A 16,390-nucleotide genomic window follows, 5' to 3' on the forward strand; every position below is an offset into this window, starting at 1 on the left:
CGCCGTCCCTCTCCGTCGTTTTGAGTGCCACGACAACGTTGTAATCAGTTTGCAGTTGTGCTCTCGTCTTTGCGTTCTGCGAAACTGTATTGTAAACCTTCTCTGCCGCGTTCCTTCGTCTTTGTGATGTTGTTCGTTTGCTGATGTTCTCCGACAAGTCACAGTTGCACTGATTTTTATGTGGCGGTCTCCAAATAAAAGAGGCACACTGCACCTTTAAGACTTGTAAACATTTTTACCAACATTTGCCTTATCCTTTCTCTTCGCATCCATGCGTTACTGTCTTTCACGTACAATCCCAACAAAATCACAAAAGATTTTTAACAGACAATGTTCTTAGTTATGTGAATGTGTGTATTCTTTGGTGTGTGCAGCCTTTAGTGTGAATCCAAGAGCCAAGCTGAAATCACACTGGCTCAGTTTACAAACCATCAGGCTTCACAGACCACCTGTCCTTGTTCCTCTGCAGGCCAAAATAAAACCAGTTAACCTTTGGCTTTTGTCTTTCCTCAATGCAGCCTGAGAAAAGTGTTATGAGACGACTGCCATGATATGCAGCTGCAAATATAAACAAGAAATGGTGACACAATTTGCTAATGGAAAATGCACGTGACCTATAAATAAATATCTGCTTTACTTTGCATGGCTAGAGAAAGGAAAAAGACATTTTAAGGAAAAAAAAACATGGATCACTTTGAGTCAGTTTGAAACATTTGGGAACGAAACACCAGATTTAGTCAATATTAACATCAGACGACTAAATAGATAATCTGGGGTAGTCCATGTTACTTCTGGACCTCTTGAACCATGCGGTTTTCCTATAAATAAAAACGCTGCCCAAACGAAGGAGGTAACTCTAACTTCTTCCCTTCTGCTCCACTCCCTGACATCTTCATCTAAACGTTTCCAGCTGGCCCCGCTCTGTCACGACTCCGACCTTGACCCCCTCTCTAAGGACACGCTGCCATTTCCACTAATAGATGTGGTAGAAATCGTGTTTAAACATACCCAAATATCCGAACCCAAGGAGCGGGCTTTATGACGCCCCCACCCCCTGCCTTTATGCAGCTCGAAAATTGTTGTGAACCCCCGTAAATGTCACTGTTGGTGGACGGACAGAGGTAGTAAAACAGATACGACTCTATTTTAGTGAGCCATTCTACTTTGGAGGAGACACTATAAATTAGAGAGATGTGTTTTGTTTTGTTTTCAGAAAGCACAAGGAGCTCCTTGAGGTTGGATCGCTAGGCAGTGCGTTCCTAGTTCCTATTGGTACTTTCATTGTTTGACTCAGTGTGAGTATATTTCTCTTTACTTCACAGCATCCAACAGCGACTGTCACGGTTCTTTACGTCAGAGTAGCATCTTGTTCTCTCAGGCCATTTCAGCGGGCAGCAGTGTTATTGTTTAACATTAGCAGCTGGTTGAACAGAGTCTTCTCACATGCCTGCGGATTATCTGGTCACTTAACTGCTTTGTCGCCCACGGTGAACCTCTCATCACATATATTAACACTTGCAGTGCTTTGACTCTTCAGAGCACATTCGCTTTAAACCTTTCCAGACGTTTGGTCGACTTGCAATTCAAAACAATTTTGCTTTAGCGACCAAATGCATTTGTAGTTTGCAGGAGTTTTTAGACTTGCGCTTAACTTGTAACAATTCATTCATACAAAGCATGCAGAATGTTTTATAAGGCAGTGAAGCAGCAATGTGTGTATTTATTTTAATGGATTTATTTTCCCCATTCTAGAGCGGTGGTTTACGTCAGCCATGTCGGACGGGTAAGTGCTGTCTCCTCTCGTGTGTTTTTCCACTGGTTATTGTGTTGTGCAAAATATAAAATTATAATATGTTTCATTTCTCTTATGAATGTCCCCATAGAGAGGTAAGTATCAGTTATATACATTTTTACTTATGTTTCGTGCAAAGCAGAAGGTGGAAATAAATGTTATTTATGTGTGAATTACAGAAAAAACCTAAGATCTCCTCCTCCAGAAAGCTGGGGTTAAAAGTAAGAGTTTTAAGTTGTCTGTGTTGTTGTTGTTATTATTATTATTATTATTATTATTATTATTATTATTATTATTATTATTATTATTATTATTATTATTTTGGTTGTGTCAAATGTTTGGCTATTTATTTAATTGATTTTATCCCCTAAGCTTATTTTCAATTTGTGCAAGAATGTTAAATTGTCTAACTACAATAGCTGCAGTGCAGTTTGCATGCTGCAGTGTACAGACCGCAGGATGAGAAATAATAGGCTCATGATTGCCTCGAGACACACTTTATTCTTAAAGGTGTACATTGCAAGCACATTTTTAAAAATGAAATCTATGCTCTTTTCCATTTGTCATAAATATTGTATGTACTTACAAGTAAAAAAAAAACGGGGGAAAAAGAGGATAAATGCTGCACTTTTATGGATTTTCACTCTTAGATCAAACTTTTGGCAGTCGCTACTCAAATGCTGGAGGAGGAAAAAAATCAGAAGATAAAGGAAAAAGAAGCCATGCTGGCAGAGAGACTTCCTCCGCTGAATCTTTCTGGTCTGTCTTTACAGGAACTGCAGGTATTTCTTTTCAATCACAAAACCCGTTTACGTCCGGATTAGTCCCAGTCTCCTTTCGGCAAGTTACTCACTATTATTAAATGTGCCGCGGTGTTATTTTCTTTTTTATTAAAGGATCTGTGCAAAGAATTGCACCGCAAGATTGATGTTGTAGACGAGGAGCGCTACGACGTTGGCCTGAAAGTTTCCAAAAACGATGTGGAGGTGAGATCATTAAGACAGAACAGCAATGCAAGATGAAGGTCAGTTCACTTGCCCATGTATTTTCAAGCCTTAAAATAAGTTTCAGTCTCCAAAATGCCACCAAAATCATTACTTTTGGCCTGATAATACACTAAAGTAAAACTTGAAATGAAACTTTGTGAAGCTGAGGCGAAGATCCATGTGCGTTAGAGCCCTTAAAAATACACTAGTATTTTTGTACATGCTTTTAAATAATGTCATAAAATATTCTGAAACACAATTTACAGTGGCGAAATAAAATAGTGGCTTTTTTTTCTCTCCATTTATGCCAACTTGGTTGCAATTTGAGATTTTTACCACAAGATGTCACTACATCCTACATTTTTGACAGCAGCTGAAAACCACACAATCATGTTCAAAAATCAGACTTTGCATGATGGAAGCAAAAAGAGCAAAAAATGTAAAATAAAGTCAATAACTGAAGTCCAAAGCTCAACTGGAAACATCCTGCAGCCGCATCACGGTGGTATGGCGACATCTCACAGCTTGACTGTACATTATGTGAATCTTAAATAACACCACTGAGTAACACCTATGAAAAATGCAAATTATCTTGAGTAATGAGGTAGAATGATATAATCACGTGCTCCGTTTGGGCAGATTGAAAACATGAAACTGAAGATCACTGAGATCCAGAGTAAGTTCAAGAAGCCTCACCTGCGGAGAGTGAAGATCTCAGCTGAGGCGATGCTGAGCGTTCTGCTGGGCTCCAAACACAAGGAGTCGTTTGACTTCAAGGCAAACCTCAAAACTGTCAAGAAGGAGGAAGAAAAGGTGAATCTGGTTTTTATCCACCTGAATATTGTTTTCTGGGTTTTTTTTCTTTATATGTTTTTGTCCAATTTGTTTTGTTCTCTATCAGAAAGAGGAGGTTACTGACTGGCGTAAGAACGTGGAGGCCATGTCTGGGATGGAGGGCAGGAAGAAGCTCTTTGACGCTTCTGGCAACTGAAGACAAAAACACTAGCTTTTCTGTTTCATAATATTTCCAAATTCTGTAAAAGGCGCTACTATAACGTAATATCATCCGCACACTGTACTGCTGAATGCAAAGAGACACTTCAGGAAGACTCGAGGTTTAGGGAAATTACCGTTGCATCAACAACGACGCAGCAGTAATGTGCTCTTTGTTCCAGCAGATGGAAGCAGAGCTCTTTAACTTTTAAGCACCTCTGGAAACTTTGGACGTTCAGTAAAGTTTGACTATTTTAAACTATATTGTTTGCTACTTAGAAACAGTTCACAGTTGTAGCAAACTGACTTGATGTGGTACAGCTACAAAAGTAGCATTGGCCAATAAAAATGCTTCTAAAATTAAAAAAATATATTACTGTTAGTTTCTGTATATTCATATCCTCCACAAAAAAGGGGATTATGTGTTATTTTCTATTTATATCTAGAAATCCTCTTTGAAAGCATACTTGATCAAGTTTATTTTGACTTATCTTGATAAAAATAAATAAATTAATTAATTACACGCTTTGTCACTTCTGGGCTTTTACTTTAAAAAGGATTTGGAGTTTGAAGATGATTTTAATCTAACCATACATATCACACTACTTAAATTTATCTTACAGATGCATCAAAATAAATTTAAATACAGCTAAAAATCACATTATTCAGTTGGGAAAAGTGACACTCACTAACCAAATTAATGATAATTAGATTGATACATAATGTCACGTTCATTATAAGGATTATGGCCTTTTTCGTTCCTTCAATTTTGCCTTTTATCTGCAAGTTTCCTGCTCTTATATACTTCCTAAACTTTTCCATGAGGTAAGCCATAATAAAGCCAGAAATTAAAAATAAATAAACGCTTTAAATAAAATGTAAAAAACAAAAAACATACTTTTAGAAAACATTTCTTCTTATGAAGAAGTACCAGATTCCAAAATGGAAAAAATTGGGCAAATTCTTTATAAAAAACAATAACAACAAAAAAAAACACTTTAATTCCTAGATAATTTGTAAACCCCATAAAGTTAAAGAGGATGTACTTCGATATTTTTTTAATTTTATTTTTTTGCGTGTCTGTAAACTGCACTATCAGATTTCAGCTGCTCCTCTTGAGACAAACCAAGAAAGCATCACAGGTGAACCCTCCTCAGAACTTCTAAGAACTTCACACCTCAGACATGTGAAGTACGAGAGATTCAGTCTAAGAATGGAGAGTCTATTTCAGTGAGCCACTCACATGAGCCCTGAAATCTATATATCTGCCCTCTTTCATCCCCTTGAGTCACACACAAGGGAACTCTTGAGCATTGAAACTTCACTTTTAAAGGTAAGAAAATCTACTTATTAAAAGAAGGCAAAACAGTGTATCGGACAAAAGAAACATCTTTAAAGTAGTTGTGGCAGAGATATTGTTCCATATATCTCTATTTTTATCCTAAAAAGGGTGAAGATTAAAGGTTACGTCTTCTTATTTTTCATTGTTTGCATTTTAGTTGCAGTTTTAAGTGATCCTCAAGCTTAGGTTCATTTCTAATTTCCAATGTTTATAGTCAATATGGAGAAAATTACCAGTGCTTTTTACTCCATCTGTCTGATTTACAGACATAACAAGGAGGAACTAGGAACTTCTATCATGTCTGGAACGTAAGTTCAACCCCAGAAATCCTATCCTTCACCACTTATTGACAACAATTAATACATTTTTCTTCTTTGCACTATGGACACAAATGTTCTCCTCAACAGCCCTTCGGTGAGTCCAGATGGTTTCTATGGGTTTATGCTGATTTTTTTTTTTTAACAGACATGTCAGCAACTAAAAACAATGTATCCTAACAGCTTGGGGCCTTTAACTCCACAAATACATTGTGAGAATTAAGAAAGTACATGAAAACAATTTGCTTTATGTTTAGCTTTTACAGTATGCTTTAAAAATGCTTCCACCATTACTGTACGGAGATTTTTAGAAGCACGCAAAAAGTGATGCACACCTCAAAAAATGTAAACTTAATCTCGTTTTATTCTCTCACAGAAACCTAAGCCAAAAATCTCTGCATCCCGCAGATTGTTCTTGAAGGTATGCCCTGTATAAATAATGTCCAACTTTGCCAAAGTGTATCCACAACCATTAAGCAGAGAAAACTCTATATTTTTTTGTTTTTTTTATTTCCAGACCAAACTGTTAAAGAAGGCAATGACTATGCTGGAGAGTGAAAAGCAAGCCAGAATAGCTGATAAACAGAAGATCCTTGATGAAAGACACCCAACCCTCCAGCTGTCAGGCCTTTCCATGCAGGAACTACAGGTACACCTATCACTCTTAATTCAGTATATTATGATTTTTAAGGTTGAAGATGTAGAGAAAAATTGCATACATTCCAGCTTGCCAATGTTTTGAATAAATCAGTTGCTCCAAATCTATTTTTGTCTTACATATTTAATACCTGGTCATCAAACTTCAAAGTTATGGGTTTTATTTAGATAGATGATTAAAATGTGCTCTTCTCCAAATCACTGAAAAATGTTCATTTGAAAACTCACAGGAGAGAAAAATATTTATCATAAAAAAAATTATAAAATCCTTAAACCTAAGTTTAATTTGATACATTATTTTGTAAATACGTCATAAACACAAAATAGTTTCAGTTTATTATATAATAGAAGTCAGAACATAAATTGTTCCCATCATTCTTTAACCTTTTTACATATTGTTCCTTTACAACTGCATTTTATAATACTTTTCATTAGTATGCAATGCGACAGGTTGAAAAAACAAAAGTGTATAACTGGCGAAGTAAAATACGTCTTACGTCTGGACTTTGACTGGGCCATTCTGACATATGAAGACGTTTTGATCTGAGTCATTTTATTGCAGATCTAGCTGTCAGCTAATGATCATCGTCCTGATGGTTGGGCAAGCTTCGGGCACAAATTCAAATCAAATTCAAATCTTTTGCAGCTGCTAAGACGTTTTGCTCCAGTATTTAGCTCCATTTGTTCACATCTACTCTCTTTAGCTTCCACATCTTTAATCTTTATTTTGTTGTTAGTTAACTTATATTCTCTAAGCCTAAAGTCCTTCAATGAGCCTGTTAAACAAAAATGTTTCTGTCCACAGAATCTTTGCAAAGAGATCCACCAAAAAATTGACAGGGTCGACGAAGAGCGCTACGACATTGCTAGCAAAGTGGCAATAAATGAGAAAGAGGTGAGCGATTCCAGTAAATACGGCAACATCCACGTTTATTGGGCGTTCTGGTGAAGACGTGCAAAAAGCTTTGAAATAATTTCATCTTCTATTGAATAAGCAAAAGATCTAACATATTGTTATTAATTCATTTTTGTAAAAAAAAAAAAAAAAATGGAAACAATTGTTATTAATTAATAAAACATCCCTGCCAAATTTACTCACATTCTAAATAATTGTTGTAAAATAAATGCAACTCAAGCATTTTCTTAATTTGGACAATGCATTTTTGATTTGATCAGAATATCTGAATTTTTACATAATAATCTATTTCCTGCGACATAAAACATAATGTGACAAAGAGGCCCATTATCTTGTTCATTAACCTTCAGAAATCAGAAAATGGCAACAAGAAAAAGGAAAAAAAAAAAAATCTCCAGAGCATCGCCATTATGGAAACACATCAAACAGGGACATCATGGTGTCACCAAGACTCCGAAGCAATTTTGAACACGCTTCCTAGAGACGACTTTCCTTCTCCAAAACCATACATCTACAAGAAACACATGCGATCTACGCACAGCGGAAATTTAAAACCTCGTGTTTAATTGTAAAGACGGGTTTGTGGTTTTTTCTTCCACAAAGATACAGAACTTGTCTCAAAAGGTCTTTGAGCTGAAGGGCAAGATGAAGAGACCGAACCTGAGGAAGGTGAGGGTGTCTGCAGGAGCCATGCTGGGAGCCCTGCTGGGGGCGAAGGTAAAAGAGTCAGTGGACTTCAAGGCCAACCTCAAGACCGTGAAGAAAGAGGAGGAAAAGGTAAGAGTGCAGGATGTAGACATGCATGCTAGGTCGAATGTTCGTTCATTAAATGCATACAGAATTTAATAAAAAATGTAATCTAATGCCGCAACGTTAAGCAAGCAAACGTCCACATTTCACTGACCTTAAAATCATCTCAAGTGTTTAATCAGGATGAACTGATTCAAATTTTCTGCTCTGATGCCACAGAAAGAAGAAGTCACTGACTGGCGTAAGAACGTGGACGCCATGTCTGGGATGGAGGGGAGAAAGAAGCTGTTTGATGCTGCCCAGTAGATTTGTGATGGACGTCACTTTAATCGCGGCTGTAAATTAAGAAAAGTGTAAACGCTGACACTGTTTGGGTTTGTAAGTGACAAAGGTGACAATGAAAACTTTGGGATCATTTTTGTGGAGTACATATAAATGTATCATCTGTCTCTGCTCCATTTAAGTAATTTTATCTCACTATTTCACCCCATCTCTTCGTTGTCTTCTTCATCATCATTGACTTGAAAAAGAAAAAGTCATCTATAAATTTAAAACAGTCTTAAGATTATCCTAAAAATCTTATTCTCCTTTTATTTGGGGGGGGGGGGTACTGAAAGGACAGTGCATATTTATTTTTATAACAGTTGAGGCTGTGCAAGAATGGCTGATCATGTTTAACCACTGAGTTGCTTACCCTTGAAATTATATGGAAAATGATTGTGCATTTTTGAGATAAACCAGTCTTATGATTTATGTCTAAAAGTACATGTGAAACATAATCAAAATGCTATTGTTTTTATTGAGAACATTTACTTACAAAATATCAGTATATCCTCAAAAATATTTGTAGTACCTTTAATGTATTTTCAGAGAGTCTTACATAAAACTGCTTTAATTCACACATTAGAACTGTTTTATAACAATATGTCCAACATTGTTGTAGGAACACCAGTTTTTTTTTTTGCTCTCTGCAAAAATCTTAATAAATCACATCCTTGTTTCTGGCTTTGTCTGCTTTGCTACACTGTAATCTGAAGTTTGCTTGAAGCCTATTCCACTAATGTGTAAAAAGTCTCATTTCGCATTGCTGTCAATGATTTTGCATTTTTAGAGGAAATGTGGCTGTCTTCCAATGACGTGGCTAATAAGCACCGCAAGAAACATTGCTGTAGGTTAAAGGGTAAGTTGGCAAGTGACATGCAGGCTGGTGTCTAGTTAGCAAATTTTAGTTCAGGACAAAATTCAAAGGGCTATTGCAAGATCTTTTAAGGAGCCTCTGACATGTGGCAAGTTGCTCTCAATTCAATTCAGTTGGAACTAAATATTTATTTTAAGCCGTTTTATTGCAACTTTGATCAGCTCCCTTGTCCCTGTTGAAGACCAACCTCCCTACAGATGGTGCCTATCCCAGCGGTCAAGGAAGAGAGGAAGAGGCGCAGGTGTCACAAAATTCATAAATATATTTTTTCAGTACATGTTGAAAGATTGATTTAACAAGAAAAATAGTTCAGAAATTGGAAACATTTTAGATTTCAACAACTTCTGGACTAATGCTTATGTGAATCTGAGCATAATTTCTCAGCCTTTTCTCCATGTCATTGGTTTATGCATTAATAAACATGGCTATTTTATTTGAAATGTTATACAAATGTTTGTTCATGTGTTTATATTAAATTAAAAGCTCGTTTTCTCTTCCCCCATGCTACATTTTTCTGAAGCCAATGTTGGATACATTGGCTTTTCTTCCTTGTTCGGATGGTCTCGCCTAGGGCGCCATTATCGCTAGAACCGCCCATGTCCGCTACTAGTACTGACATAACTATAATAACAGATGTACTGTACTCCTACTTCTACAAACAATGTTGTAAATATCTTTACAGAAACGCATTACCCCTCTAACTCATGGAAACAAAAACAAACATGTTCACAGTGCGGGAGCTGCGACCTCCTCTTCCTCTTGCCCTCTGTTCTCCTTTCCGTACAGCGAGCTTGCCTGAACCGTTTGTCCCCCTCCTAATATGGGCATAACAGACACCGGAGGGAACGCCCACAAAGGGCGATACAGCTCTCCGATTGGACGGCCGCCACATTAATCACCAACGCACCGAGCGGACGTTGCTGTGGCCTGGCGAATCTTGTCAACATTGACGAGAGTGTCGACGGCGTTTCTGTCGGGGTGTTTAACTCCACCGGGGTAAGGTGATGCATTTTACTTGACACAATTCGACTGTTTCTGGTAAAGATTAGAAATTACATGCGTACACCGGCCTTGTTGCTTTACTGAGCGGCTGTGCAGCATTAACTGTGCCGGTGTTCACCCATCCTTTTAGCTTCACCATTCATCAGTAATGTGGATGAGACTGATACTGTTGTTTTGATCCTCTTTCTCAATAAGGATAATTGATGAGGCGATGTCGACCCCTTCAGCAGGTCTCTATTTTTATCAAGCATTGACTAAGAATTTCTCACTGCTTTTAAATTGAGATCACCCACCTGTTATTATTTTATTAAACCTTTCTTTAACCAGATAAAAACCCATTGAGATCTCAAGATCTCTTTCTTACGGGTGACCTGGCCCAGAAGGGCAGCAAATGAACAGAAATGGACATTAGAAATATATAACAATCAAAAAATAAAGTGCAGTAGTTGTAACAATAATAATAATTACAAAAAATGGCTACTTCAAATTAGAAACACAGGCACTGCTGACAGGATATCCCCCTGTCTGTTTTTAAGAAGTTGTCAGCCGCACGTTTCGTTTCCATTAAGTAATGTGCATGACTCCTCTGCTTCTAGTTCTTCGGATGTCGAAGTACAGACTGGTTCTGCTGAGGCATGGCGAGGGCGCCTGGAACAAGGAGAACCGCTTCTGCAGCTGGGTCGACCAGAAGCTGAGCGAGGAAGGCGTGAAGGAAGCCCGGGACTGCGGCAGGCTTCTCAAGGAGCAGGGATACAAGTTCGACTTGGTGTTCACCTCCCTGCTCAGCCGCTCCATCCACACGGCGTGGCTGGTGTTGGAGGCCATGGGCCAGGAGTGGGTCCCCATCGTCAAGTCGTGGCGGCTCAACGAACGCCACTACGGAGCCCTGATCGGACTCAACCGGGCAGAAATGGCTCTGCAGCACGGAGAGCAAAAGGTGAAGGTGTGGAGAAGGAGCTACAACATCTCTCCGCCTCTGATTGATGAGTCCCACCCTTACTATATGGAGATCTATAACGACCGCAGATACGCCACGTGCGACGTGCCGAAGGAGAACCTCCCCCGAGCGGAGAGCCTGAAGGAGGTTCTGGACAGGCTGCTGCCGTACTGGAACAGCACCGTGGTCCCAGAGATCCAGAAAGGCAAGACTATCCTCATTTCTGGTCATGGGAACAGCTGCAGGGCCATCCTTAAACACTTGGAAGGTATGCAGTATGCCACTGTGTTGAGCTTTTTTTTTCTTTTTTCTTTTTCTTTTTATAGATGTAGTGAAATCATTTTATTTAAAGATCACTGTTTCTCATCAGAGTCACTGAACAAGGAAGTACATGAAACATTTCAGGTCCAAAAATGGAAGCTTGAACTTGTGCAGAAAGGTCAGCAAGTTTATGTTACATTTAAGTGTAATGAGAAATCCATGCTGACCTTTTACTACATTGGTAAGCGTCCAGGTCTGAGGAGGGGGCATGTCTCATTCATCAGCTTCAATATTCGTAATCATCATGAATTTTTACAGGACCTTACCTTTCCAAAAATATTTTTGCATTATTAGTAAGCAAGAATATTAATTGAACTCATGCAAATGGATGTGAGGAGATTCCACGTATTGTGCAAAATTAACTTTTTTTTTTTTTGTCATGTTTTCCTGTGCAGCCTATCACTGGTTATCTTCCAGGATTGTCCCGGGGTAGCTTCTTCCCCCTGGCTGAAGTATTCCCACAAAATAATACTGCCACTGCCACGTGTCACGCTAGAGATCGGGTGTTCAGGGAGATATGCATTGTTAGATTACTCTCAACGCAAACCAAAAAGTTCAAGTTTGAGCTCATCTGAGCCTTTGAATTTCAAATGTTGTTTTGGTCAAAACAAAGCTGCATCTGCACGTTTCTGGTTTCATGGACCAGAAACGTCCATGAAAAGATTTCTGGTTGAAATGCGACAAAATGTCAGAGGAAGTAAAAAGGAGTGTAATTGTTCTTCTCAAGGCACAGGAGACGCCTCCACCTCCCACTTTAGACGGGTTTATGAAGTTTTAAAATGGGCAATTCATTGAAGGTGCGCCTTATAATCCGGTGCGCCTTGTAGTACGGAAAATACGGTAGATTAACTGCGAACCGACAGCTATTTACCACATGAATCATTTCAATTAATTTGACTTCTTTTCAACAGGTGTATCGGACGAAGACATCGCCGGCGTGACTCTACCCACCGGAGTGCCTGTGCAGCTAGAGCTGGACGAGAACCTCAAACCAGTGAAACCTCGCCAGCTGCTGGGAGACCAGGCCAAGATTCAGGCCGCCATTAAAAAGGTGGAGGACCAGGGCAAGGCTAAACAAGCCACTTGACCACGTGCACACGCACGCACACACACACACACACACATACCGCCTGCTGCCTGGATTATTACATCCGGCGAAAAGCTACAATCTTAAACAGACTTGAATTATTCTGTATTGCAATATTAGCCAATAACAACAACTCATTGCAGTTGAGAGGTTCCTAGGTGTCAGTGTTACACTTGCAACAATGTGTGATTGTTGGCTTAAGCAAGATACACTGGAAATGTCGGAGATCAGGAAAACAATGTGTACTCTAAATGTTTTAGCAAGCTGCTGGACTGTGTTTTGTGTGTAAATGTTGAGGGTAAAACTGTGCTCCTTGTCTTAGCTGCCCATTTGTTGACCTTAATTTATTTACTTATGCTTTTCTACAGAGAGTAATGAAGGGGGGAAAAAAATCAGTGAAAGTCATATTAGTCTTTTAAAGTAGGACTCGTTTCCTTCTTTTTTAAACCTGTGTTTTTGGTATTTAACCTGCTTTCTGTTACAGAGCTTAGTCTGCTTATTTATTAAATAACGCTCAATATATTGTTAAAATATGCCATTACAATACCACATTTGTATGAAATAATCGTACATTTGAATTGCACAGTGGTTTATACAGTGTGGTTACTTCTGGTACAGAACAAAATGTGTATTGCTTTATTTCACTAATACGTTGGTATGAACTGCTTGTGATCTGCATTTTTAGTAAGGTTTTCAAATTTAAGTTACCTTGCTGAATGTGCCAATTGATAAAAGTAAGTCTTATTTTGTGCAAATATAAAAATTGGTTAATGTAAGCATCGTTAAGATTAAAAAAAAAAAAAAGTTTTCAAGTCAAAAGTATGAGTGACTGTACAAAGTGTGCATACTCATTGTCATAAAGCAGAACTCTGTTTATTTTATGCTGTCCAATATCGCTTGTGTGTGGATGTAATTTGTGCAATACCTGTATTTTCATGTTGTGTTTCACCATCACTGTTACTTTGTTTCCCTGAACTGCTTTGTCACAAGAAGGAAAACAGACGAGTCATCGATGTGCAAATACTTGAGTGTCGGCAGCACTGATGTTTGTAGTTTCAGCTAATTTTAATCCTACAGATGTTACTGGATGAAAGATTGCCATGTAATATAAAAGTTCTAATTTTTGTTCATGTATATTTGTGTTTTTATCTTATTTTTTTGTATGTTTTTTTGCTGAGCTTTGTCACGTCAGGAATATATTTAATTTATGGTGAGGCAAATGATACTGGAAACAGATCAGAAAACAATTTGATCGTTTGTGTCGTTCATTTGTTGGGTTCCGGTCGCTTACAGAAGCCTGGAGGCAATAAACGGCTGTGGGGTACAACACACAAACCCAGACCAGTGCAATCATTTCCGTGTAAACCAGTTTTTCCGACGCACAAAGGAAGTCTTCACAGGCTCATTCTTTATATGTCTGTCACAACTTTTTGGACGCAAAGTCATGCAACAGGTTTGACGTTTGGAACAACGAATGTGACGAGTTATTATGCGAAGAGTAACATTTTACATCTGGACAATTCAGTGGCATTACTAAAATACAAACTGGATTGTATTTCATAGGGATTTTATGTAACACAAACACAAAGTAGTGAATAATTATTAATTGGCCTTTGCACGACATAAATTTTCTTCAATGTAATCCATTTCTCTGCAGCTCTGGCTCTGGAAAGTGAGCCTCTGCTCCTGTCTCAAGTCTTTGCACCGTCAAACAACTTTCTTTATGGATTATGCATTATTTAGCTACACCTATCCTCTCCTCAGCTTTGATACCATGAGGAGTTTGAGGTGCAGAGCAGCATCCAGCATTTTGCTTCCAAGTCAAAACTATTATGGACTATAACAATTATGGACTTTTTTTTTTTTTGATCAAATCATTTTCTTTTACCCGTCTCTGTATCCTCTTTACGCTCTCTTCTCGCCACTCCATCCATTGTCGACATCCGGGTTACACCCTGCACAGGCTCCCGGTCTGTCACTGTCTCTCCCATGAAGTCCAGATCTGTCCTCAGATTCCCAGGTTAACAGACTTAATGATTCGGTAGCTTCTGAAAGCAATGAAACGCACTGGCTTGTATTTTGTGGCATCAGTCCAAATGGCCAAATTACAAAATGTGAGCCACAGTTTGAAGATTTATAAACAAATCATCCTTTTCTCTTCACTTCAACTTCATACAACTAAAACAAATAGTTACGTTTTTTTTTTTTTGCTTGTATCTTGACGAAAGACATTCAGGAGACATTGTTTAATGAATTCATGACAAATGCATCCACAAAACCTCGGATTTATGCCCGTACAAATAACACCTGCCATATTCAATACGTAAACTACCACAGCTTCAGCAGGCGGAGCTCAGCACCTTATGTCCTGCTTATAAACTCTCCAGCTGGTCCTCGTCTGCTGATTTCCAGCAGGACCAATCGCTTTGTCTGCACCCTGGTAAGTTTGATTGTTACATTTGGTGCACTAGTGTGTTATGTGCGAATAGTAGCTTTTGCATTTACTGTAGTTAAAAAATATGTACTGTTTTCAGTCAGAAGAGGTTCTCAGCTTCTGTGCCTGTTTCTGAGGGCAGAGGTCAGAACCTGACTGGTAAACGTTACAAATGACAGGATCAGTTATTTAGATAAACTGTTGCGTCTAATGAGCTTGAGGAACTTTTTTGTCCATCTCAAAGCAGCTTTGTTTATTTTGAAATATACAATTTAGCCATTCATAAATATCCCACATAAGGAATGTTTTTTACATGAACTACGCAGAGTTAATTCTCACGTTAGATAATGATGTGGAGATATATCGACGACATCGACAGGAAGACATGAGATGTGTGAGGAATATTTGTTTTGCTTGTGTCAAAAAAAGCATCGCATTGAAGCATAAAGTATCTTACAGTGTTCAGATGAAACCTATTAAAAAATTTTACTGGATTAATTTCACTTTGAGAATTCAAAAACATGAAAAGTTGACTTGGGTTAAAATAAATAAATAAAAAAATGTGTGTGACATATAATTTATAAGGACTCATTTTAACAGCATTAAATGTAAAATGTGAAACCCTGAACATAAAAAACCAAAAGTAGTGGCAACATAATTTCTCATTTGCAAAAGCTACAAAAGTCAACATGTCGTCCCCTCACCCTCTCCAGATCTGACTCGTTAGCGCAGGTATCTGCTCTGTCCTAAACGGGAGTCAGCACCATCATTTGTTTTTAAAATCTGCTTCTCATACATTGAGCAGATGTGTGGCTGTGGACACTCAGAGGTGGACATGCCAAGTCTGGTCTGACTTCTATTCCTTAGATGGTCTCAATTGGGACTGAAACTGTTGTTTGGACCTCCAGAGCCGGCTCTCTCGCTCCTGGTGATCGCTGAAGTCGGATTGTGTGAAAATGTAAACGTGTGCGGCGGCTGTTTTAGTGAGCCTCGCAAAAGTAGTAAAAGTACACTTTTTGAACTTTCTCACAGTGTCCATGTGTGTCACCGGAATGCTGTGCAGTAGATCAATACAAAGTGGTGTTTGACAGTGAAGTGGATGGAAACGGACACGTGGTTGTCACAACACTTCGCAAATACAAATCCGTGCTGTCGGACTGAAACGTTGTAGCTCCAAAAATGTAATTTATAAGGAAATGAGAAACACGTCTCACACCTCTTGAAATGTAAATTCATACCATTTGGTCAAAGTTAAATGCATTCATACAACCACTAACAGAAGCTGAGCAAAAAAAATAATTTTTAAATCTAACAAAACCCCAAAATTGAGATTTTAAGGTTTTAGCCCAACAGCAGCAACGTCTGAATAGCGTGGAATGTATTTGTAATATGTTCTAGTCTAACAAGATATGCTCAGAAATGATTTCTATGCGTACGCAGAGTTCACCTTTGAGTAATTTATACACAGGTAGACATCAACAGTCCTTCACCTGAAATTAGAAAATACGTGGCACAACTCCAAACCTACAAAAACCTTGTAGTCCATCTTGATTTACAGGACCAACAAAGAGCAAATAAAGAAAATCAGTCAAGAGTTCAGGGGGAATAACCAATTATTAATCGACCAATTACTAACTGTTAACTTTAGCTTCTATTGA

General features: G+C 38.4%; 3 protein-coding genes across 6 annotated transcripts; all 3 read left to right on the forward strand.

Annotated features, from left to right (window-relative positions):
• Nucleotides 1-1,035: 1,035 nt before the first annotated feature.
• On the forward strand, nt 1,036-4,294 carry LOC103465821 (troponin I, slow skeletal muscle-like). 3 transcript variants are annotated; one of them, XM_008410992.2, is made up of 9 exons: nt 1,036-1,121; nt 1,214-1,295; nt 1,753-1,783; nt 1,884-1,887; nt 1,972-2,013; nt 2,443-2,574; nt 2,689-2,778; nt 3,418-3,591; nt 3,680-4,294. In XM_008410992.2, exons 3-9 carry the CDS (start codon nt 1,773-1,775, stop codon nt 3,767-3,769), a joined length of 543 nt encoding a protein of 180 aa, XP_008409214.1. In that variant the 5' UTR covers nt 1,036-1,121; nt 1,214-1,295; nt 1,753-1,772; the 3' UTR covers nt 3,770-4,294. The 3 variants fall into 3 exon arrangements, with proteins under 3 accessions (XP_008409214.1, XP_008409213.1, XP_008409215.1); XM_008410991.2 differs by lacking the exon at nt 1,036-1,121 and having other exon boundaries at nt 1,168-1,295; XM_008410993.2 differs by lacking the exons at nt 1,036-1,121; nt 1,214-1,295 and adding an exon at nt 1,457-1,487.
• Nucleotides 4,295-4,720: 426 nt separating this feature from the next.
• On the forward strand, nt 4,721-8,758 carry LOC103465822 (troponin I, slow skeletal muscle-like). Its single transcript, XM_008410994.2, has 8 exons — nt 4,721-5,104; nt 5,380-5,421; nt 5,521-5,527; nt 5,807-5,851; nt 5,948-6,079; nt 6,893-6,982; nt 7,607-7,780; nt 7,973-8,758. The coding sequence occupies exons 2-8, from the start codon at nt 5,411-5,413 to the stop codon at nt 8,057-8,059; spliced, it is 546 nt and encodes a 181-aa protein (XP_008409216.1). The 5' UTR covers nt 4,721-5,104; nt 5,380-5,410; the 3' UTR covers nt 8,060-8,758.
• Nucleotides 8,759-9,534: 776 nt separating this feature from the next.
• On the forward strand, nt 9,535-13,627 carry bpgm (2,3-bisphosphoglycerate mutase). 2 transcript variants are annotated; one of them, XM_017305453.1, is made up of 3 exons: nt 9,535-9,952; nt 10,550-11,158; nt 12,123-13,627. In XM_017305453.1, the coding sequence occupies exons 2-3, from the start codon at nt 10,558-10,560 to the stop codon at nt 12,296-12,298; spliced, it is 777 nt and encodes a 258-aa protein (XP_017160942.1). In that variant the 5' UTR covers nt 9,535-9,952; nt 10,550-10,557; the 3' UTR covers nt 12,299-13,627. The 2 variants fall into 2 exon arrangements, with proteins under 2 accessions (XP_017160942.1, XP_008409217.1); XM_008410995.2 differs by having other exon boundaries at nt 9,821-9,947.
• The last annotated feature ends 2,763 nt before the right edge of the window (nt 13,628-16,390 follow it).

The sequence above is a fragment of the Poecilia reticulata genome, linkage group LG6 (assembly GCF_000633615.1).
Source record: "Poecilia reticulata strain Guanapo linkage group LG6, Guppy_female_1.0+MT, whole genome shotgun sequence".
Classification (NCBI taxonomy): Eukaryota; Metazoa; Chordata; class Actinopteri; order Cyprinodontiformes; family Poeciliidae; genus Poecilia; species Poecilia reticulata.

What these genes read in the sequence shown, in the direction of transcription:
- LOC103465821 (XM_008410992.2), top strand. An exon ending in CCAGAAAGCTGGGGTTAAAA is followed by an intron (nt 2,014 to 2,442) that starts GTAAGAGTTTTA and finishes TTTCACTCTTAG; the next exon opens with ATCAAACTTTTGGCAGTCGC. An exon ending in TTTCCAAAAACGATGTGGAG is followed by an intron (nt 2,779 to 3,417) that starts GTGAGATCATTA and finishes CCGTTTGGGCAG; the next exon opens with ATTGAAAACATGAAACTGAA.
- LOC103465822 (XM_008410994.2), top strand. An exon ending in CCCGCAGATTGTTCTTGAAG is followed by an intron (nt 5,852 to 5,947) that starts GTATGCCCTGTA and finishes TTTTATTTCCAG; the next exon opens with ACCAAACTGTTAAAGAAGGC. An exon ending in TTTCCATGCAGGAACTACAG is followed by an intron (nt 6,080 to 6,892) that starts GTACACCTATCA and finishes TTCTGTCCACAG; the next exon opens with AATCTTTGCAAAGAGATCCA.
- bpgm (XM_017305453.1), top strand. Translation starts at nt 10,558, where the DNA reads ATGTCGAAGTACAGACTGGTTCTGCTGAGGCATGGCGAGGGCGCCTGG. An exon ending in CATCCTTAAACACTTGGAAG is followed by an intron (nt 11,159 to 12,122) that starts GTATGCAGTATG and finishes TCTTTTCAACAG; the next exon opens with GTGTATCGGACGAAGACATC.